General features: G+C 52.7%; 4 protein-coding genes across 7 annotated transcripts; 1 reads left to right on the top strand and 3 right to left on the bottom strand.

The window, feature by feature from the left end:
• Positions 1-498: 498 nt before the first annotated feature.
• RRP8 (ribosomal RNA processing 8) lies at positions 499-4,941 on the bottom strand. The gene is made up of 7 exons (XM_079930321.1): positions 4,683-4,941; positions 3,111-3,480; positions 2,454-2,907; positions 2,234-2,363; positions 1,975-2,081; positions 1,794-1,890; positions 499-1,565 (listed from the first exon to the last, which is right to left on the bottom strand). Exons 1-7 carry the CDS (start codon positions 4,779-4,781, stop codon positions 1,446-1,448), a joined length of 1,377 nt encoding a protein of 458 aa, XP_079786447.1. The 5' UTR covers positions 4,782-4,941; the 3' UTR covers positions 499-1,445.
• A 72-nt stretch (positions 4,942-5,013) lies between these two features.
• On the top strand, positions 5,014-11,612 carry ILK (integrin linked kinase). Of its 4 annotated transcripts, none has more exons than XM_079930322.1 (13): positions 5,014-5,095; positions 5,485-5,665; positions 8,781-8,946; positions 9,129-9,224; positions 9,412-9,508; positions 9,607-9,690; positions 9,802-9,887; positions 10,021-10,130; positions 10,241-10,368; positions 10,460-10,581; positions 10,681-10,780; positions 10,889-11,019; positions 11,203-11,612. In XM_079930322.1, exons 2-13 carry the CDS (start codon positions 5,577-5,579, stop codon positions 11,350-11,352), a joined length of 1,359 nt encoding a protein of 452 aa, XP_079786448.1. In that variant the 5' UTR covers positions 5,014-5,095; positions 5,485-5,576; the 3' UTR covers positions 11,353-11,612. The 4 variants fall into 4 exon arrangements, with proteins under 4 accessions (XP_079786448.1, XP_079786450.1, XP_079786449.1 ...); XM_079930324.1 differs by having other exon boundaries at positions 5,031-5,095; positions 5,531-5,665; XM_079930323.1 differs by lacking the exon at positions 5,014-5,095 and adding an exon at positions 5,124-5,230.
• A 3-nt stretch (positions 11,613-11,615) lies between these two features.
• TAF10 (TATA-box binding protein associated factor 10) lies at positions 11,616-13,042 on the bottom strand. The gene is made up of 5 exons (XM_079930326.1): positions 12,739-13,042; positions 12,445-12,599; positions 12,140-12,204; positions 11,937-12,051; positions 11,616-11,753 (listed from the first exon to the last, which is right to left on the bottom strand). The coding sequence occupies exons 1-5, from the start codon at positions 12,968-12,970 to the stop codon at positions 11,664-11,666; spliced, it is 657 nt and encodes a 218-aa protein (XP_079786452.1). The 5' UTR covers positions 12,971-13,042; the 3' UTR covers positions 11,616-11,663.
• Positions 13,043-13,629: 587 nt separating this feature from the next.
• On the bottom strand, positions 13,630-20,424 carry TPP1 (tripeptidyl peptidase 1). Its single transcript, XM_079928173.1, has 13 exons — positions 20,366-20,424; positions 20,179-20,250; positions 19,776-19,915; positions 18,796-18,946; positions 18,462-18,589; positions 18,148-18,359; positions 17,768-17,966; positions 17,450-17,638; positions 17,141-17,210; positions 16,592-16,712; positions 16,349-16,507; positions 16,055-16,180; positions 13,630-15,881 (listed from the first exon to the last, which is right to left on the bottom strand). The coding sequence occupies exons 1-13, from the start codon at positions 20,407-20,409 to the stop codon at positions 15,741-15,743; spliced, it is 1,752 nt and encodes a 583-aa protein (XP_079784299.1). The 5' UTR covers positions 20,410-20,424; the 3' UTR covers positions 13,630-15,740.
• Between the last annotated feature and the right edge of the window lie 124 nt (positions 20,425-20,548).

Here is a 20,548-nt window from a genome sequence, read left to right as displayed (position 1 = left end):
CTGCTGGATGGTTCATAGCCCAGTCTCCAAACATGCCCTCTGGCCTACACAGCCTGCCTCAAAACACCCACCTTACTGGAGGCACCCAACTGGCTCAGAGCCCTGGAACCTGTGTCCCAGTGGTCACTCTCAGTTCTTGTTCTTTGAAATAGGTAGAACAGGCTATATCTTTATACCTGGGCTCATGGCAGATGCCTTCTGGAAGGGGCCAAGGACCTATCATCCCAGTTCATCTTCTCCCGGCACTAGCCTTCCCTGCCCATAGCTTTCCTAAGACATGCTGATTTGGGCCCACTACAAGGCAGAAACAACAGACAGACCCTTCTGCCAATGAACAGCCCAATCTCCACCCCAAATAGCATCAATCAGGTGTGATTTATGAAGAGGCCCAGCTCCTGCACCACCCCCCCCCCCCACAAGAACAGCTCACAATCTGTCAAGAATCTCTAAAAATCCTATAAAATAAGCCTGTTGAAAGGCCTATCTTGAGCTCTCCCAGAGTCTTCCTCAGTCAACAAGTCCATTCTTTACTCTTCAACCCCTAACCCTGCCTGGAGAAGGTCTTTAGAAAACAGTAATGCTTACAACACACATCAGCCACAGCTACAGTTTATTGTGCACCTCCTGTGCACCCAGCCCTAGCTACAGATTTCCTCATTAACCCACACCACACAACAATCCCATGAGACAAGAATCCTACCATTTTCCAAATGAGTAATATGACATTCAAAGATTAAAAGACTCAGCAATCAGTGGCAGGCTACCTGATTCCAAATTTGTGCCCTCAGCCAGACACACACCAGGGCCCTATGGGACAACAGATACTAGGAGTAGTTTGGGCCATACAGCTCCAAAGATGGAGATAAGGATCAGGGGAAAGAAGCACTCAGTACAGGGACAATCAAACCATCCTGACCTAGAAGCCCAGACTGACGTGCTCAGCCAGGATGCTGGTGGGCTACCAGCTGCCCCAGAGCCAAGAAGCAATGCCTGCCCCAGGCCTTCAAGGCCTGGGCAAACCAAAGCTGTAGAAGCTATGGGTAAGCAGAAGGAGCTGATGTGCAAACAGGAAAAGGACAATAGAGGAGAGTGGAGATGCTAGGACAGAAAGCCCACGTGGCTCCTGAGAGATGGAAAGAGGAGCCACACCCAGAGATGCATTGAATTCCAAACCATGTCGTTTCCATGACACTAAGGGCATCCACAATTCCCAGATAATCCTGAGTTCTCACAGTAACTCCTTATTCTTTAGCTAGCCCAAATGACTTTATGCTTCCTGGAACCAAGAAGCCTTCATTAGAGCAGGGCTGAGCCAGGGGTTTCATTACATTTTGTTCTTGGGATGGAGTAAGGGTGGTACCAGGCCCCGGGTCACAGCCTGAGTACTTCAGAGTACTGAGCCTGGAGTTTAAGACTTGCCTCCCCTTTCAAGGGGGGTCCAGAGGTCACCTGCGCTTGTAGAGACAAGGCTGGAGCTTCAGGCCTGAGAGCTGAGCCTTGGGCCCGACCCGAGGAGGCCCAGTCTTTTGAAAGTCAAACAAGAAGAAGTGGCTGTTGGTCAGGTCCTAGGGACAGAAAAGACCCAGTGAGCTCTAAATCCTCACCCCAGCTCCTCAAACCACCTCCATCCACATCCCGTCCCTGCTCAGAAAGCTTCCCAGGGCTCTCCCACAAGTCATGCCTTCAAGGAGCAAACGTCTGTGTCTGATTATGACCTCCATCCTGAACACCACTACTACCCTGAAGGGCCACACATGTGACAAAGATACGGACAGACTTCTTGGGGCCCTCACCTTGGAGATGACCTTGAAGCCCAGTTTGGTGACAGCCCCCAGAAAGGTCCGAACATCTTCAAAGCGGCTGCTGACCTCAGCCACTTTCAAGAGACCCCTGAAAAGGATGGAAAGTTCTGGGTAAATGCACAGACACACGCACGTGCACATATACATGCATCTGTTTCCTGGGGACTCCTACCCTGGCTTCAGCACTCGATTTGCCTCCTCTAGGAAGTCTCTGATGTTGGTTCCCATCAGTGAAAGGCAGAACACAGCCACGTCTACAGATTCATCCTCCAGAGGCACCTATGAAGAGTATCGTATGAAGCACACATTATGGGGAGGAGAAAGCCAGCACCGAGTGCTAGGGGTGCCGGGCAGAGAGGGCATGTTAGAGATTAGCCCATGAAGTTTGGGCCTAGGGCACAGGCCAGATACGTGGAAGGAGTGGGGTTTACCTGGGCCATGTCACACACAGTGACCCGGGGGTCCAGAGAGGCCAAGTCGAAGCAGTGCACAGGGTTCCGGATACTTGAAGCCAGGCGGCAGTCCCCACAGCCAAAGTCAGCCACCACCAGGGACGCAGGCCTGGAAGTGGAAGGGAGGAACAGCTCGCTGGTCTGGCCTGAGCCCGTGACTGACACACCTCGCTTCTCACAATGCCCAACTCCCACTCACCGCTGGTGAAGATCCCTGGCAATGCGGTCCACTGGCTGCAGTGGCCACTTCTTGACTTGGCTCTGGAAGCCACGGTGGTAGAGGAGAAAGGCCTCAGGGTCTTCCTGGAAGAGGCGCTGCGCAGCACTGCTGGGCCCTGAGTACAGCTGTTCATTGAGGTAGCGGAACCGGGCACCATCCAGCCGCTGGGCCATGCGGGCTCGCAGAGCCTCCGCCCGGGCTCCATGGCTGTCTGGACTGGGGGCAGGAGGCACCTCTGTCTCCTCTGTGGCGGCTGTGGCTGGGGCCTGCTCTGGCGCCCGAGGAAGCCGAAACTTGTTCTTCTGTCTACGCTTGTTCTTCTGCCGGTTCCGCCACTGCTTGCGACTCAAGGTGTGCGGAGGATTAGAGCAAGGGGTCTCAGGGCTTGGCTTGGTGGAGTCATTTGCAGCACTAGAATTCCAAGCTTTGGAACCTGCAGGGAGTGAGATGGGAAGGCATATTTGGGGCGATATCCCCTGAATTCAGAGGCTTAGCAAGAGACGAAACCTGAGACAGAGATTGTGGCCTAGATGAAAGTACTTCTTATTCCCTAACCCCAAATCTAGTGGTGGCAGATAACCTCTGTCATATGTAGGATCAGCTGATCCCCCCTCCCTGTCCCACATGCACTAATACCAGTTTGGTCAACATTGTCCAGGGGCTGGGCAGGATTTGAAGGGTCCTGTTTCTGGCATTTCCTCTTTCTTTTCTCTTCTGCAGCGAAGTCATTGCCAAGAAGAGCCCCTTTGTGGCACTTCTTCCTTTCCACTTCCCCTTCCTTGGAGCCACTGCTAGGTGGGCCCTGTTTTTGACGTTTCTTCTTCCTTTTCTTCTTTACTTCAGGAGAAGTGCTGGCAAACAAGACCTTTTTTGGGCGTTTCTTCTTTCTTTGCACCACCTCCTCCTCGTCCTCCTCGTCACTGCCAGGCAGACTGGGGGGCTGCTGGGGAAGAGATGCTGCCTCCAGGGCCCGTAATGTGGCCAAGAGCTGGCGGTGCTTGGAGCCCTGGGGGAAAACAAGGGATGAGAGCAGGGGCGAGGAGAATGGATGGGGCCTGGAGAATAAGAAAGGAGAGATGGGGACCTCATTCAGACACTGGTTAGAGGCATATGGATTATTCCCAGTCAACTTAACTTGTCATGAAGACTGCCAGACCCTGAAGAACTTTCAAGTCGCCATCCCAAGGAGGGCAGAGAAATCAGCCACCCCACTTTCTTCATTGTGCAGATGAGGTAATGGGGTTCCCCAGAGAAATGTTCTCTGCACGTGCTTTTCCTTCCAAGCTACAAGATCAAGGCCAGGGACCAGGAGTTCCAACCCTCAATCTCAGGCTTCTACCTCTAACTAATATCTTTTTATAAAAGTTAGGAAGGTTTCTGAAAACAAGAGTAACGGGATCACATGTGTGTGTATTAAAGGTGCCTCCTTTAATAGTTGTAGTGTAGAGAACAAACTGAAAAGGACAAGCTGTAGACAGAGGCCAGTGGCACGGACTACAGCAATGGGTTGAGGGGCTGAAGAGGAGGGAATAAAGCAGACAGATTCCATGTTGGAGGCTGACCGAAGGGTAGAAAGAGCCTGAGCAAGTGCAGCAGCCCTCACATCGGCAAAAGCTTAAAGGAGAAAGGTCTGCTGTCTGGGAGGCCATTCTAGGTTGAAGTCCTACTGGGTGGTCCTAAACCAGGCACTTATCTTGGAGCTCCCCTCAGCACCACCTCCCTTTGAAAGGTAGTGCTGACAACCCTTCAACGTCGCTTACTCTTGCTCTCTCCAGTGTCCACACAGCACCCAATGACCTTTTCAAAATGCAAATCTGAAGAAATCATTCCTCTGCTAAAACACTCCACCGGCTTCTCTCTCTCTTTACCGTATGCAAAGCCTCTAATCTAGCTCTCCAATTTATACGGCACCCCCTCTCACTCTCTCCGTTCCAACTACACAGATTATTTCTGTGTAGGTGTGTGACCCTAGCAGAACATGCTCTCTCACACCAGGGTCTCTGCACGTGCTTTTCCTTCCAAGAAACCCTCTTTGCGTCACTAACTTCTACTCACCAAGTCTCTCTCAGTTCCAACATCACTTTCTTTTGGAAGTTCCCGGATTTTCGGGCGGTCGCAGGCGTCCCCCTCCCCCTAATACACATGCGGCGCGCCCCAGCTCTGGGATCCAGCGGGGTCCGTTCCGAGTGCCCCTGCGGGTCCACTCACCTTGATTTGCGAGTCGGCCGTGGTCCGAGGCCGTAAGGCTACAGACCCGAGGTCCGCGACTACTGGGGCCTCCTCGGCCCACTCCGGCTCCTCGAACATGGGGTTGGGGAGAGCGAGGTCGCGCGATCCACCAGCCTCTCCACGTGCCCAGCTAGTCTCCAGGAGTCAAAGCGCTCAGAGCCTCCAACACAGGGCCGGAAACCAAAGAGTGAAAGCTAAGGCGGCTAGAGCAGCCGGCTCAGCGCCGAAAACCATCGAGTTTAGACACTGGTGGGCTAGAAGGTCAAGGAAGGCGGGCTGGAGGGCTGGGGGAAGGAGGCCCGCGCTAGCCAGAGAGGGCCAGGGGCGGGGCCGGGCGGCGGGCGCGGCCGGACGGGAGTTCCCCGGAGAAGGCTCCTCCAGCCCGAGTCCCGGTGAGTGTGGGAGCACCCGTGCCCCCTCCCCAAGTCTCAAGCTCTACGAGGCGGTCACCCCTCACTCCGCCTACTCCATTCTGAGTGGGGAACGAAGGCCATCCCCGGGAAGGACCTCCGATCCCCTCCCCCAGGGTATAGGGCGCCTAAACTCCCCCCTCCCCCCAGCTCTGTCCGCGGGTAGGGTCTCTGTGCTTGCTCTCTGACATCCCTTCGGGAGGTACTGCCTCTTAATCACCCCCTACTTCGCCCGACCCGCCTTTCCCTCGCGCCCAGGGGACACAGTACGGGATCATCCCGCTGCCCCCCTAACCCCTTCACAGACCTCCAGTAGCCGGGTACGCAGTGCCCAGACCCCCACACCAACACAAACACTTCTCTTCTTTAAGGGACAAGGCTTGGGGCTCACCCCCCCTTCCCTGGATTCTTCTACAGTCCCCACGCTTTCCCAATCGAGGGGACTCAGCGCCGGGACGCTGCTATGGACGACATTTTCACTCAGTGCCGGGAGGGCAATGCGGTTGCCGTCCGCCTGTGGCTGGACAACACGGAGAACGACCTCAACCAGGGGTGAGCTGAAGTGGCTGGTGGGGGAGAGGAAGGGTAAAGACATGCTTCTCTCCTTGATGTGGGGTGCTCACGTCTGGTGCGGGCTGCTGACTTTCCTATCTAGTGTGATGAGGGCTAAGCACAGCCAGTCAGCGGGGCAGAGGGTCTCCACACAGGAAGCTGTTGTTTGAGCTGAATCTGGACTGAATAAGAATTTCACAGGCAGAGGCTGCAGAGAACTTTTCTAGCCTCAGTAAACTGCATGGGCAAAAGCTAGGGGGCAAGACACCCAGAAGAGGGTGCCCAGAAATTGTCCGGAGTTCCATATGGCTAGAGGATAGAAGACCTCTGTGGGCTTCTGTGAGCTGAAGCACTGGGTACAAGCGGAGAACGACAGGAGATAAGATTGGAAAGGTCTGCAAGGGTCAGCCAGATCATGCAAGAATATTTAGACTATAATAATGCATTTATTCCAAGAACAAGGGTTTAAAGCCATGTAATGATATGATGAGACTGTCCATTTGTTAAGTGTCATCTTGGATGCTTTGTGAAGAGCAGGTGGTGATGTGAAGAGTGGCACCAGAAGTGGTGATAGCTTGGACTGGAATTGGGGCAGGTAAAAAAGAAAAAAATGATCAAATTCCTGAAATCTTTAGGATAAAGAATTGGTGAGACTTGGTGTGGGAAGTGAGGAAGGTCAAAGATGATGACCAGGGTTCTGGCTTGGGCACTTGGGTAGATGGTGGTTCCTTTTACTGACATGGACAAGACTGAAGGGTGATGAGTTCCACTCTGGACATGTTAAAGTGACAGTACAGTGAAGTGGAAATGTTGAGTAGGCTGTTGGATTTCAAGAGAGAGATATGACTTGGAGACAGATTTGGGAGATATTAGCATGTAGGTGGCACCTGAAGAGGAGGGTGTGAAACAGAGGGGATGAGAAACCTACAAGACCAAAAAGGAGCAACTGGAGGTTGAAGGAGAAACAGGAAAATATGCTAGTAAGGCTTGGAGAAGTGAATGTTTCAACAAAAGGGGAGTGGTCAACGGTACTATAGACTGCTGAGAGGTCAAAGAACTTGAGCACTTTAAAGTAACCACTGAATTTACAATTAATTATATGTTTGATGATCTCTGTGAGGGCTGCTTCAGAGGAAAACAAGTGAAGAAACTAGACTAGGTTCCTTCATTTAAAGAACTATACTGAACTTCTGTGCTGGGTGCTAGAGGTCCAGAATCAGACATAATGCTCGCCTTCAAGGCAGCAGCCCTGTGACAGGTTGAATGGGAGGTAGAGAAAGTGAATGTAGACAAGTTCTTTAAGGCTGGCTGAGACAGGAGGACAAGAAAAGCTGTAGTGATGTTGATTCAGCATGGTGGATTTTAATTTTATTTTAAAATTTTAGTTTTTGAGGTTGGGAGATTTTATTTTTTAGGTTTGAGGGGTAAGGATCACCTGTCATCTTCATCCAGGCTTTACAGTTTTCCATTAGGCTTCTATGCTATTTCTCCATAATTCGCAGTCACTCCTTCCGTTTTTCATATAATTCTTCAAAGGGTGCTCTGATAAAGACAGCGAGTGCAGTTAGTATTTTGTTGGTGGGGTTATAACGGGTCAGGTGAGGTTGTCCAGTGAGCCTGGCATCTAGGAAGACTCAGCTGCCAAAAGGTGAAGGGGTGGCATTAGCGTAACCGGTGCTGGTTTGAGTAGATAGGCTTTGGGGGCCCAACTGGCTATATGCTGGATATGAAGTGAGGGTGAACTTCCTGCTGGCCTCTTCGGGACTAAAGTTCAGGTTCTGAGGTGACCAGCAGCCTGACAGTGGGCAGAACCCTTGTGCCTATACTTTTGCTCTCAGGCTCTGGCCTGCCCTGGGGCTACAGACTGCCAGAGGCTGATAAGCTGGGGCACAAATTAAAGAGCTGGGATGCAAAACTGACTGATACGCAGGGGGTGGTGATTGCTTTAGGAAGAGGAAGGGGAATACCCACCTCCCAGGAAAGGTTTTGGCTATCTTTGGGAGCAGATGAGGGCAGCTGTGGAGGGAAATCTAAGTTAAAGGCCACACCCACCACCCACATTGGCTGTGGGGACATCTGGGTGGCCCGCGGTGGCGGCTCCAGGCCCCGCCCAGAGCCCGCACACGGGAAGTGACCGCAGCACTAAGGCATCCTGAGGCTGCCGGCCCAGACCACGGACTGCCCCCCTGCTCCGCCCCTTGGATCTGCAGCCCAGGACTGGAGGGAATTTCCTTTTATGGCCCCAGGCTGTCAGGCCGGCCTAGCTTCCACACAGTTGGGTTTTTTTTTTGTTTTTGTTTTTTGTACACTTCTTTTACTTTATAAAATACAAGTTCTTGAGAAAAGAAAAAAGTCAGGTGTAGCTTTCTTTCTAAAGAAGCCATTCTCATTTTCTTGTTTTCTGTGCCCAGGATTGCTTGAGTAGAGGAATCCTGTCTTATGTGGTGGTATCTACTTCATCATGAATGACTTATCAAAAGCATTTCTCCTTTTCATTATAAACCCTTCCAAACCATCATTTTAATTCCATTTCCTTTTTAGATCTTAATTTCAGTATCAGAACCAATCAGTAAGCTTGCTTCCTCTCCCATGAGCTGCGGCTTTCCTTTTCAAACCTACTCCTCCTTCCCATTAACGTGCACTGAACAGCTGCCGTCACTGCTTTCTCTCAAGAAGCTTAGTCTAATAGACAAGACAGGCCACTAACAGATTTTTACAATCCAGTGTGACAAGTACTGTAGTAGGGGGATGTGCCAGATGCAGTGGAAAACAGAAAGGACCAACAGATGTTGCAGAAGGGGTGCAAAGGAAACCAGATGAAGAATGTTACCACGTAATGAGGGCATGCCAGGGAAGAAAGGCTAGTGGGAGGTGGTGATGGAGACAATGAATCATGTGGATTTGTTGGGATTTCAGGTAGTGGTTGGTTGGGTTTGAAGCTCAGGGGAAGGTCTGAATTGGACAGCTTTGGGAGTTGCTGGCATGAATGAGAATCAAAGTCCTAGAGGTAAAGTTTCTCAGGGAGAGTATGCAAAGTGACTATCAGTTTTTTTTGTATCAAAGCCTTTGCCCCCATCCCACCTCCAGATCAATGACCATTGCCCCTTCCTCAAAGGGACGATCATGGCTTCTCCCCCTTGCACTGGGCCTGCCGAGAAGGCCGATCTGCTGTGGTCGAGATGCTGATCATGCGCGGGGCACGAATCAATGTGATGAACCGTGGGGATGACACCCCTCTGCACCTGGCAGCCAGTCATGGGCACCGTGATATTGTACAGAAGGTATGTATGAACCCCTGCCTCTGTCATCTACTTGATGTACCTGCCTGGAAGTCAGCCATAGGCACTATAACATACCATAGAAAGTATGTATACTCTTCTCCCTCCTTGCATGCCTCAACACACATCTCTCATTTGGGACTGACTGTACCTTCTGCCTCTTTCTGTTTGGCCATGGGGACCAGCTGCTGCAGTACAAAGCTGACATCAATGCAGTGAATGAGCATGGGAATGTGCCCCTGCACTATGCCTGTTTTTGGGGCCAAGATCAGGTGGCAGAGGTGAGTACTCAGGCCCAGAGTTCTGGGATGGGTGGGAAGCAAAGTCTAAGCTTGAGTGGGAGATTCTAGAACCCTCAACCCATCCTATGAGTACTGCCCAGTACTCACGACATTCACAGGGTTTGTACTGCATCTACATTGATGGTTGGTTGTGACTGCCCTCATCACAGCCACCTTTTAATTCCAGGACCTCGTGGCTAATGGGGCCCTTGTCAGCATCTGTAACAAGTATGGAGAGATGCCTGTGGACAAAGCCAAGGCACCCTTGAGAGAGCTTCTCCGAGGTCTGTCCCCACCCACCGCTCATGTCTTATCATGTTTCAGCCTATCTCCTCCCACCACACAACAGCTGAGGTCAAGACTGTTTGTCTTTCTTCCTTAGAGCGGGCAGAGAAGATGGGCCAGAATCTGAACCGTATTCCATACAAGGACACATTCTGGAAGGGGACTACCCGCACTCGGCCCCGTGAGTCAGTTGTGAGGGGAGGGGTGGTGATAGAGAATAATCCTGGGCTCCTGGGGCTGGGTGAGAGGGAGCCTGGTTAGAGGGAAGTACCTGACCTGCCCGTACTCTCAGGAAATGGGACTCTGAACAAACACTCCGGCATTGACTTCAAACAGCTCAACTTCCTGGCGAAGCTCAATGAGAATCACTCTGGAGAGGTGACCCTTGCCCTTGCCCTCCCACCCCCCGACACATTACCTGCTCTGCACTCATTTTAAGTTTTTCCTCCAGTTAGTGGGCAGGAAAGCAGTGGCCTTAGTTAAAGCCTTCTAACCCATATCTGTCCCTCAGCTATGGAAGGGCCGCTGGCAGGGGAATGACATCGTCGTGAAGATGCTGAAGGTTCGAGACTGGAGTACAAGGAAGAGTAGGGACTTCAACGAGGAGTGTCCCCGGCTCAGGTGCGGCAAGGCCTAAACTGGAAGCCTGGGTTCCAAGGAACCCTGCCCAGCACCCAGAGGGAGATCTTTTATGCTGGGTCTCAGCCAGGGACACTCTCTCCCTCTTCCAGGATTTTCTCCCACCCGAATGTGCTCCCAGTGCTCGGTGCCTGTCAGTCCCCACCTGCTCCTCACCCCACCCTCATCACACACTGGATGCCATATGGATCCCTGTACAATGTGCTACACGAAGGCACCAGTGAGTAGGGGATGCCAAATCTCATCGTGGCGGGGGAGGGGAGAGAAGTGTAAGCCTCTCCAAACTACTTAACTCTTGCCTCCTCTTTTAGATTTCGTTGTGGACCAGAGCCAGGCTGTGAAGTTTGCGCTGGACATGGCAAGGGGCATGGCCTTCCTACACACACTAGAGCCCCTCATCCCACGACATGCACTCAACAGTCGTAGTGTAATGGTGAGGTCACAACTTCACTCCCGGCCCAGGCCACAGAAGCCCTTTCCCTATCTAGAATAGGACTTACCTCCTTCCACACAACTATCTTCTCCTCCTCAGATTGATGAGGACATGACTGCTCGAATCAGTATGGCCGACGTCAAGTTCTCCTTCCAGTGCCCCGGACGCATGTATGCACCTGCCTGGGTGGCCCCTGAAGGTGAGTGAGTGCATTATATTGGGAGGCAGAGAAGGAGCAGCTCAGTAGTAATGGAAGGGAAGCAGAGACAGGTTAGGCAGCTGGAACAGTTAAGTCCTGTCCCTCCAGCTCTGCAAAAGAAGCCTGAAGACACAAACAGACGCTCAGCAGACATGTGGAGTTTTGCAGTGCTTCTGTGGGAACTGGTGACACGGGAGGTACCCTTTGCTGACCTCTCCAACATGGAAATTGGAATGAAGGTGAGAGCATAACTGGATATACTTGTGTTGGGGGAATGGTGGTGGTAGTGACAATAATTGTAGTGGGGCTGGGCTCTTCCTACATTTGTTCAAATATACAGAATCCTGTCCTGAGGGCTAGAGGCCGCTCCCCACATGAGACTCAAGTTCTGAGAGCCACGTTGTTTTTCCTTGTGCTTGCAGGTGGCACTGGAAGGCCTTCGGCCTACCATCCCACCAGGCATTTCCCCCCATGTATGTAAACTCATGAAGATCTGCATGAATGAAGACCCTGCTAAGCGGCCCAAGTTTGACATGATTGTGCCTATCCTGGAGAAGATGCAGGACAAGTAGGGCTGGAAAGTCCTTGTCTAAACTCCAGAGGTGTCAGGACACGGTTAGGGGAGTGCACCTCCCCAAAGCAGCAGGCCTCTGGTTGCCTCCCCTGCCTCTAGTCATGGTACTACCCCAGCCATGGGGCCCATCCCCTGCCCCCATCCCTACCACTGTGGCCCAAAAAGGGAATGGGCTTAAAGCTTTGTCACTTGCCACACGGTGTCTCCCAGCATGGGAGGGATCAGCCCTGCCTGTCACAATAAAGTTTATTATGAAAACAGGCTGGTGTGGGGACAAGGGGATGGACAAGTACATTTAGACTGGGTGGCTCAGGTGAAGTAGTGCGGCTTCTTCACATTGATGCCATACTCGCTGAGGGCAGGGGTCAAGTCCTCCATGGTTAGAGTGTACTTGCGGTCCTGAGGGAAAAGGGAAGAGCACCAACTGAACACAGGAATTCCAGATTTCAATCCCAGGTGGGTGACCCTGAGTAGGTCTTTCACCTCCCCTAGGGCTTAGTTTCCCTCAAAGGGGTTTCAGTATAATTTAAGCCTCTGCTGCTGTAGGAGGTAATAACTGACTCAACGAGCCTCGCCTCACACCTTGCTCTTGCTTCGGGAACTGCCAGAGGCTGTGCCCTTCATTTTGCAGTGCTGTAGGGCATCGTTGGCAATATCTGAGATGAATTTCTGGGCAGCTAGGGAGATGAGCCGAATTCTAGAGAGAAAAAGATGGTATGAGAAGGAGGTGGGCAACAAACTCCACACAAGCACCCAAGGCTCTAACCTGCCCGGAGTTTACTCACATGCGTGGGTCCGAGGCCTCAAAGCCAGCACGGTTCAAGTAGTAACCAGTCACTGCATCGGGGATCTGAGAAGTCAATTAGACGACTGTCAGTGTTAGCCCTGTGTACTGTGGGGCTGAGAGTGGGAGGGTACGGGAAATGGAGGGCAAGCCTGGCTACCAGGAAGCTCCTCATTTGGGTGGGCAGAAGGGATAAATCACAAGAGCTAGTAGGGGAGTAAACGCAAGAGGACGCTGCAAACACAGGCGGCGTGGCAGAAGCTGACGTGACAGCGGGCCAGCAGCCTGTTCAGGCGGGAAGCCCACCGTAGGCGTGTAATCCTCCAGCTGCATCAGGAAGTCCACCAGAGGCGTGCTGGACACCACCGGCTTCACGTCTCCGTTGGCCGCGCTTGGCAGCACGTAAACCCCGTTAGACATGGCCCCCTCCGGGGGCGCCGCGCCGCCCGCCGTCACCGGAGCTGGAGGAGAACCAGCAAATTGAGACATGGAGGTGGGAGGCGCGGGGGCCCAGCTAGGTCTGCCTTAACCCTCTGCCCTCACCCGCCGCTGGGGCCAGCCCAAGGCGCGGCCCTCGCCCTCACCCGTCCCGGCCCTCACCCGCTCCGCGCCGCTCGGCCGGCTCCCCGGCCCGCGCCGCCACGGCTCCCGTGCCCCCTGCCGCGGCTCCAGCCCCAGGCCCCCCAGCTGTCCCCGCGGGGCTGGCCTTGTTCTCCGCAGCGACGCCAGCGGGCAGCGCGGCGGGGGCCGAGACCGCGGGTGCCGGGCCCGAGGCCGAGGCGGCAGAAGCCGGCGCCGCCTCGGGGTCCGCGCCGGAGCCGCTGCAGCTCATCGGGCCGGTGGGAGAGGCGGCGAACAGAACCGCTTCCGCTTCCGTTCACGTTACGCACGCACCAGGGTTGGCGTCACACGCCTCGCGACTCGCCCCTCTCACGTCACGTTCGCTCCTCCCTTAGGCTGCTCGTCTCTTTCCGCGGCCCCTCCGGCGGCTAGATGACGAAGACCGATGGGCGGAGACAAAGTGTTGGAGAACCGCGATAGCGCGAACGTTTCTCCTAGGCGGATCCGCTGGGATGGGAACGCTTGAATGTCGAGGAGTCTCTTCCGTAGGTCTGGGACCCCTCACCCAGCCTGACGCCCGAAAACCTTGCTTTGGGGCCCATCGCCCCGACACCTCTCGACCGTTGGTCGCCTGCCAGTCTGCATCCTTCCTAGTCCCTTTATTCAGCCTTTTAAGGGTTTGTAGTGGAGTTGGATAGCCTCTCTCGCTGGCAGCTGCCCAAAGAAGTGAGGGCAACAGGAGAAAGTGCTGCTGCAGATGGGGAGGGAGGTACAGTCCACCCTCCGTATAGGTGGTGAGGGGTGGGCAGTATTGGTTCCAGGACCCTCCCCCAAACCCCCTGTCCCCCTTCCCCCCCTCCCCCGCCATGGATACCAAAACCCATGGATGCTCAAGTCCCTTATATGAAATGGCATAGTATTTGCACTGTATACTTTAAATCATCTCTAGATTACTTATAATATCTAATACCATGTAAATGCTATGTAAATGGTTGCCGGTAAATTCAAGTTTTGCTTTTTATAACTTCCTGGAATTTTTTTTTTTTAATATCTTCAATTCATGGTTGGTTGAATCTGTGGCTGTAGTATGTGAGGATACAGAGGGACGGCTGTCTTTCAGCCTGAATAAACAAGATCTGAAAAATCACAGCTAGTGAAAGAGTGGGTTTTTCAATGCAGCAAACATTTATTTAATTCCTATTTGCCAGTCCTGAGCTAGGGCCTGCAAATACAAAGTTAAGTAGGACAAGGTTCTAGTCCTCTAGGCACCAATAGTCTTGGAAAGGGAGGCAAAGAGTTAACTGGCCATTTCAACAATATATGGGGGTTTAAATACTGGAGGTAGACACAGAGCGTACAGTGCAAGGGAGGAAGGGAACTAACAGCTGCTGCCTGTATCTGTGTGTTAGGCATTCTATTAACTTTATCCCGTTTAATGATTCCCTGAATATTAGGGGCAGGTATCAATATCCTCACATAACAGATGAGGAAAAAGCTTCAGAGAGTTGAACTTACTTGTCCAAGGCTCTCGCCTAGTCTATATCAGAACCAAGAATCAAACAGGTTTGTTTTCAAGAATCTAGGATTTTTCTGTCATACAAAAATCAACTAGCTTCAGGGAGCCAAAAGGTTCACACGAGAAGGTGACTTCTGAGCTGACTCTCGAAAGAATTCTGTAAGTCAACCAGGCAAAGGGAGCCCGGTGTAATGTTAGGGCCCAGAATATCTTGAGCAAAAGTGAAAGTGTCTGTGGGGAGGGCAGGAAAGGATAAACAATTTGTTACTCAGGAACAAATGGCAAGTAAGGGATTAGGTTTTTAAGTCATGATAAAAAGCCTGAACTATATCCAGTAATCTTTGAAGGGTCTTAATCAAGTAAATGACCTTATGGGATTTGCATCTTACTCTGGTAGATGGTTTAGGGAAGGGCGGAAAGTAAGGACACTTCTTGCAAGGGCCTCCTCAATTCAGAGGAGAGGGAATATGGCTCAGGGCTAATGTCGTAGCAGTAGAGATGGAGAGAATTCGATGAGTTCTAGATATACTTAGGAAATACAAATGGCAGGACTTGTGGATTGGTAAAGATATATTTAAGAGTTTTAAAGTCAGCAGGACTTGTTGATTGAAGATGATGATGGGAGGAGGTGAGGAAAAGGGAGTCTAGGATGACACTTTAGGTTTCTGGCTTGGTTGGAAGAAGCATAGTGTCATTTACAAAGAAGAAACAGAAGAGAACAGTTTGGGATTGGGAAGAAGGGAGATGAAATATTGAGTATCACACATATTACTTTTGAGGTATCAATCACTGTTGGATAAAAACTCTGATATAGGGAGATGGTGATGGCTGTGGATGCCAGTGATTGATTTGTTCCAGGGTCAATGAGTAGAGTGAGAAGAGCAAAAGACTAAGGATGGAGCAATGAAATACAACAACATTCGATGAGGAAGCAGAGAAAGAGAAAGAAGGAAGAGGGAATGAAGGAGGAATAGGGAGTGGTCAGAGGAGAAGTTAAGCCCTGGGCGCTAAGGAAGGAGAGGCAGTAGACTACTGTGACAGCCCACAAAGCAAAGATTGGGAAGTGTCCACTGGATGAAGCAGCAGGGAGGCATTCATTTCTCAGTGTTTCTCAGGGGAGGAAAGAGTGAAAAATAAGAGCAGAGGTCTGGTCTCATGGCAATGAATTGAGGAGTGAAGATGAAGTGAAATAGTGTACTACACAGACAGTGTAAACAACTGAAAAAAAAAAGTTGAAAAAAAAATAAAAGAAGAAATGGAAGAGGGGGCGGTGTGCGGAGGACGCTCCCAAACAGTGCAGGTTATAGCATCTGTAGAGGAACCTGGGCCAGGGGCAGGGGTACCTGAGTATAAGGGAGCAGGTAGCGTTGGGAGTCAAGTCAAGCTCACAGCATTTCTGGGTTAGGGAGATAAGCTGCAGCAGTCAACAGTTGAGGGTTTAGCAGGGCTCCCAACAGTGCAGAACCAGGGACCAAGCCACCGGCTGTGGGGCAGTGGACAGGCCCACTCTTCTAGCAAGAAAGGATCAAGGGTTAATTAGTGTCTTCAGCAGAGCTGGGAAGTTGGGTGTTCCCCAGCCTGTCACAGGATCCCAGCCAGGGCCAGAGCAGAAACCTTGACCCTCCACCTCTTCATTCAGACAGGACTCATGGCAGCCACGTGTTACCTAGGGAGAAGGTGGGCATCAGATCCCGGCTTGCTGATACTAGGAGACTGCAGCACCTCACCTTGTATTCACATTCCAGAGGCTATCCCACCCCATCAGAATTGTCCTCAAGTTCATCTTAGCACTCGACATACTCTTACGTAAGTGGCCACACCCCTCTCTTCCAAACTCACATCAAAGAGTCCTTCCCCATGCTTCTGGTAGAGCCGTGGGTTGAGAAAACCAAGAGGGGGGAGGCCTCTGAGGATTCTGTGTTCATTTATCAGGGATAGGAGTCCCCCAAACACTGGAGTAGAGGCCTGCAAGGGTGAGGGTACAAGTAGAGGTTAGGGGTTCAGAGTGATTGGACTTTTTGGGAGGGATGGATCAGAGGTCTCTGAGGAATCAGGGGTTCTGGGTGTAAGGTCTTGGGGGTGGAGGGTGAGGGTAGTCCCTGGGTGGGGGTTTGGAGCCAGGCTAATTCTCACCGAGGTGCCAGACACCCATGGAATGGGCACATGGTTGCTGACCACCCAGTAGCCATCAGAGAGTGCAGCCACGTCTGGGTAGGCACGGCCGCTGGCATTGAAGTAACTGGATGGTGGCAAGTGGGGACTGGAGCTCAGGTACTGGGCTACAGCTTCCTCCTAAAAGGCATTCTTGAGTGAGTATCATCTGCTGAACTGAGGATCCCACCCGTCCCCCCTCCATCCACACAAACACACACATACCTGGTATGAAGGCCGTGGGAATACATTGCTGAAGCCGCCACCACTGATATAGTCAACAACCTCATCTGTGACTCGGAAAGGATTCTGGAAAGATGTGCCTCCCACCGTGGTGACATAGGGGCTGAGGACAGAAGACAGCATTCAGATTGCAGGGTCCAAAGGGCACCTCCAAGATGCATGGGGATGGGTGAGTATGGGTCTGGGTCTTGCTGGAGGGACTGGGGAAGCACTCTGGTGAAGTATGTACATGGGGATGACTGAGAGATCTTGGGTCCTCAAAGCATGGCCTGAGGTGACTGCACACTTTTTCCTACGGAACACCCACCAAATCTCCCCCTAAAATGCCTGGAGACTGAGGAAGTGGAACACTGGGAGCTATGTCCTACTCAGGAGACTCGGGGCCTGCGACCTACAGGAAGAAGAGGGGGGTGCAGGTAAAGTTGAGGGTTGGGCCACAGGAGCACCTGGTGTGATCAAGACAAAGGTTCCAGATCATGAGGACATAGATGAATTGGTGGCCACAGGCAAGTGGTGGACCGGGGTGCTTACCTGGAGGCAGGGAAGCTGGGACGGAACCGGTGTCTTCCCGAGACAGACCAACACCCAGCCCCACTGTCACCTGGGAGAGAGACCAAGTTTGCCACTCAGTTTAATTGGTCAGAGTTTGGAATGTGGGTTCAGATGTCGGAGAGGAAATTCAAGTGTTAGTCATTACTGCAAGAGGTCAGAGTTGAGGTCAGGTCAGTGGTCCCTGTTGAGTTCAGATTATGAGATAGAGATCAGGTCCAGGAGTCACTGCGGGGTCAAAGTTCTGAGGCTGGGTGGGTGTGGGAGTCTAGGTTTAGAGTAGGAGGTCACCTGAGGCAAAGAGCACAGTAAGACCCCGAGCAGCAGCCTTCATGAGCTCGGTGTTGACCCGCTGGATGTAGGCGCTGCTGAGGGAGTCCTCGTCATCTCCGTAGCTCACGGTGTGCACATGTGGCAGGGCTGACTCATTACTGAGCAGCAGGAGCCACTGCAGGAAGGGCTCCTGTGACTCATGCCGGCCTGGGGCATAAAGGCAGTCATTTGGGAGGTTGTCAGGATCTCCCTGGAGCTCACGGGATTCCCTTGGGGAAGCAAAGACCACCACTCACCCCCACCTCTATCCCCACCAGCCAGTCCCCTTGGCAGTACCAGGGCTACTGTAGACCCAGGTGGAGATGTTGGCGCCAGCACTCATCAGGTACTCTACATCTAGGCTGGCCTCGATTCCGGCCTGGCCCCGGCCCTGCTGTCCGACCACACGGGCTACTGATGCCTGGTGTGCAAAGCTCCCACCGAAGAGGTGCATGAACTCAGCCAGGTCTGACTCATGGAAATACTGCTCCAGGAACTATGGAGGGAATCAGAGGCGATATCATGGGTCAGAGGACACAGCCCCAAGGGTCAGGTCAGGGGATACTGTCCCAGATCACAGGATTGGGGGTGAGAGCCCAGGGGTTAGAGTCAGAGAGTCAGCTGGTCAGGCACCTTGGGGAGGTGGTAAGGACCCTGAGGCTTTCCGCGTGGCTCACCTGGGCACAGGCTTGACTGTTGTTGGTCGTGCCAGAGCCCACGTCTTGTGCCGTCAAGTTGTACCGCTCACGGATCACAGATGGGGTCACCCCCAGGTGTAGGCCAACAGTCCCTGGGGTCACCCCCAGGTGTAGGCCAACAGTCCCTGGCACCTGTGGCTTGGGGCGTTGCCTCAGGGTTGATGTGGGGGGAAAGCGGTGCAGCCCCCCCACTGTGGGGAGGAGTCAGCCTTGAGGAAGAGATCCTTTAGCCTCCAACCCCCCATTTTATCACTGACCCCCCCCCCCCCGCCACCAACCCCACTGGGTGTTACCAAAGTCCACGTGGGAGGCCAAGGCCTTCGGGAGCCGGTAGGGACGTGGGGACCTTACAACATGGGTCTCTGCAGGTCCCCCCATATAGTGATGAAACTCAGCCCCAGAGAGCAGCAGCTCCGCTTGTCTGAAGTCAGAGATCAGAGAACAGAGGTCAGAAAGCATGGAACAGAGCTGAGGAGGCTGCCTGAGCATCACGGGGCAGTTAGTCGTTATCTCCCCAAGTGTTTTCACCCACAGGCCCTGGCAAGCTCTCAGCTCCCTTCCACTGCAGTGACGAATCTCCCTGATGGGATGATTGGTGCCCTCCATGAGGCAATTATTCCCTCTTACCGGACACTCAGCCAGCAAGTCAGAAAGTCCTGTGTGGTCACTGAGTGGCAGTTCCGGGCTCCAGCAGCCAAAAGCCATTTTTGGACTGTGTGGAGGGTCAGTGGTGATGGCCGGACCAGTTCAGCCACATCCTCTAGGGTCAGGTACTTTCCTGCAGGGATTCAGTAGAGGCTCTTGCCTTCATTCCTTGCTTTTCTAAGTTGCCCTTTTTGAACTTTAACCAGGAGACACTGGAGCTTAACATGATGGCGAGTCACTGCTCTCCTGTGTGGATCAATACACCTCCCGGGTGAACCTTAGACTGCCCCCCTCACCACGCAGGGCTTCCAGCAGGGGAAGCCCACCATCCAGCTTGACCATTGGAGCAAACCATGGACCTTCTGGAGCATAGTAGCGGGTAAAGTGGGGAGAAGAGTGGAGGGGAAGAGACTGCAGACCGGTGAGGGGGCTGGCAGCAGTCCAGGTGAAAGAGTAATCAGCTGAGTTGGTGGCAACAAGGAATGGTGAGACAGTGGAGTATTTCAGAGCTGGAACTGGCAGCCTTAGGGTTGAATGGAGGAGTAAATGAGAGTGAATTTAGTGGGGGGAGGTGAAATTTGAGGTAACGAGCACTTATATGTACTGGATGCTACTTCCCCATTTGTCTGGTAGTTGGTAAATAGTAGAGGCAGAATTTGAATCCAGATCTGATCACCAAGCCTGTGCTCTTAACCATACCCACTTTCAGTTTTTGAGCCTGATGAACATAGGTGGAAAGTTTTGGAGGAAAGAATGTGAATTAGTTTTGGACACTCTAGTTCCAATTCACCTTTTTATTCAGAAACTCTTTAATGAGGGTCACTGCCATTCATCTGTCCTATACCACCCCCTCGACAGGCCCCAAGAGCACATCCCTGACATGACCTGCACCGTCCCACACTCAGCCCAGTCCTGTGTCCCTTTACTGCATCCCACATCCCACCCCCAGTCCCATCAGGCACCATAGCGAGAAGAGCCGGGATCCGACACAGCCTGCACCAGCTCGGACAGTCTCTCCAGGTTCTGCTGTCTCAGGGCAAACGTGAGACTCAGCTCTTCCTCAGGGTCCGCACGGCCCAGAGACACCCAGCCTGGTGGCAGCCTGTAGGGTCAGGGGTCAGGCACATGGCCTTCATTAGAGTAGGGATGGGAAGGTTCACCATTAGAACCTAGAACTTGGGGAGGATTCCAGAAGCAGATATGGATCACAGGAGGTGGATTACCGGGGACTGAATCTGGGAACCTGGGAATAAGGCTATGGAGTGGGTACCAGGAGCTGGTAAGGGGGGTGAGGGAGGCTAGAACCAGGAAAACGGGTACAGGAGAGGCCATGGGGTAGGGGTTGTCAGTGCTAAGTCAACTCACGTCCACTGCTGGTCAGGCTCCGGGCTGTAACTGCATTTGCCGGCGACAAAGAGGGCAAGGAGCCCTAGGAGGCTGCAGGGGCAGCACATGGGTTTCAGCAGGAGCTGGACTGTCATTATGTTCCCACCCTCCAACATATACTCCCTCCAACATGATTCCCTTCTCCCAGGGCCCCCTAGTTTCTTACCAGGCTCGGGGGTCCATTCTGCCTTTCTGCAGATCCGCTGTCATGTGACAGATCACATGAGCCCTATAGTGCACCACCTCCCGTCTCTGCCTAGAAACTAGTGACGATGCTGGCTCCTCCCTTGAATGGGTGGTCCTGAATGCTGAAGAAGGGGCGGGGCTGCTCCTCGGGTGCTCCCTCTGT

The sequence above is a fragment of the Stenella coeruleoalba genome, assembly GCF_951394435.1.
Source record: "Stenella coeruleoalba genome assembly, chromosome: 8".
NCBI lineage: Eukaryota > Metazoa > Chordata > Mammalia > Artiodactyla > Delphinidae > Stenella > Stenella coeruleoalba.
The sequence above is the reverse complement of the archived record's forward strand: the minus strand, read 5'-3'. Positions and strand labels throughout refer to the sequence as shown.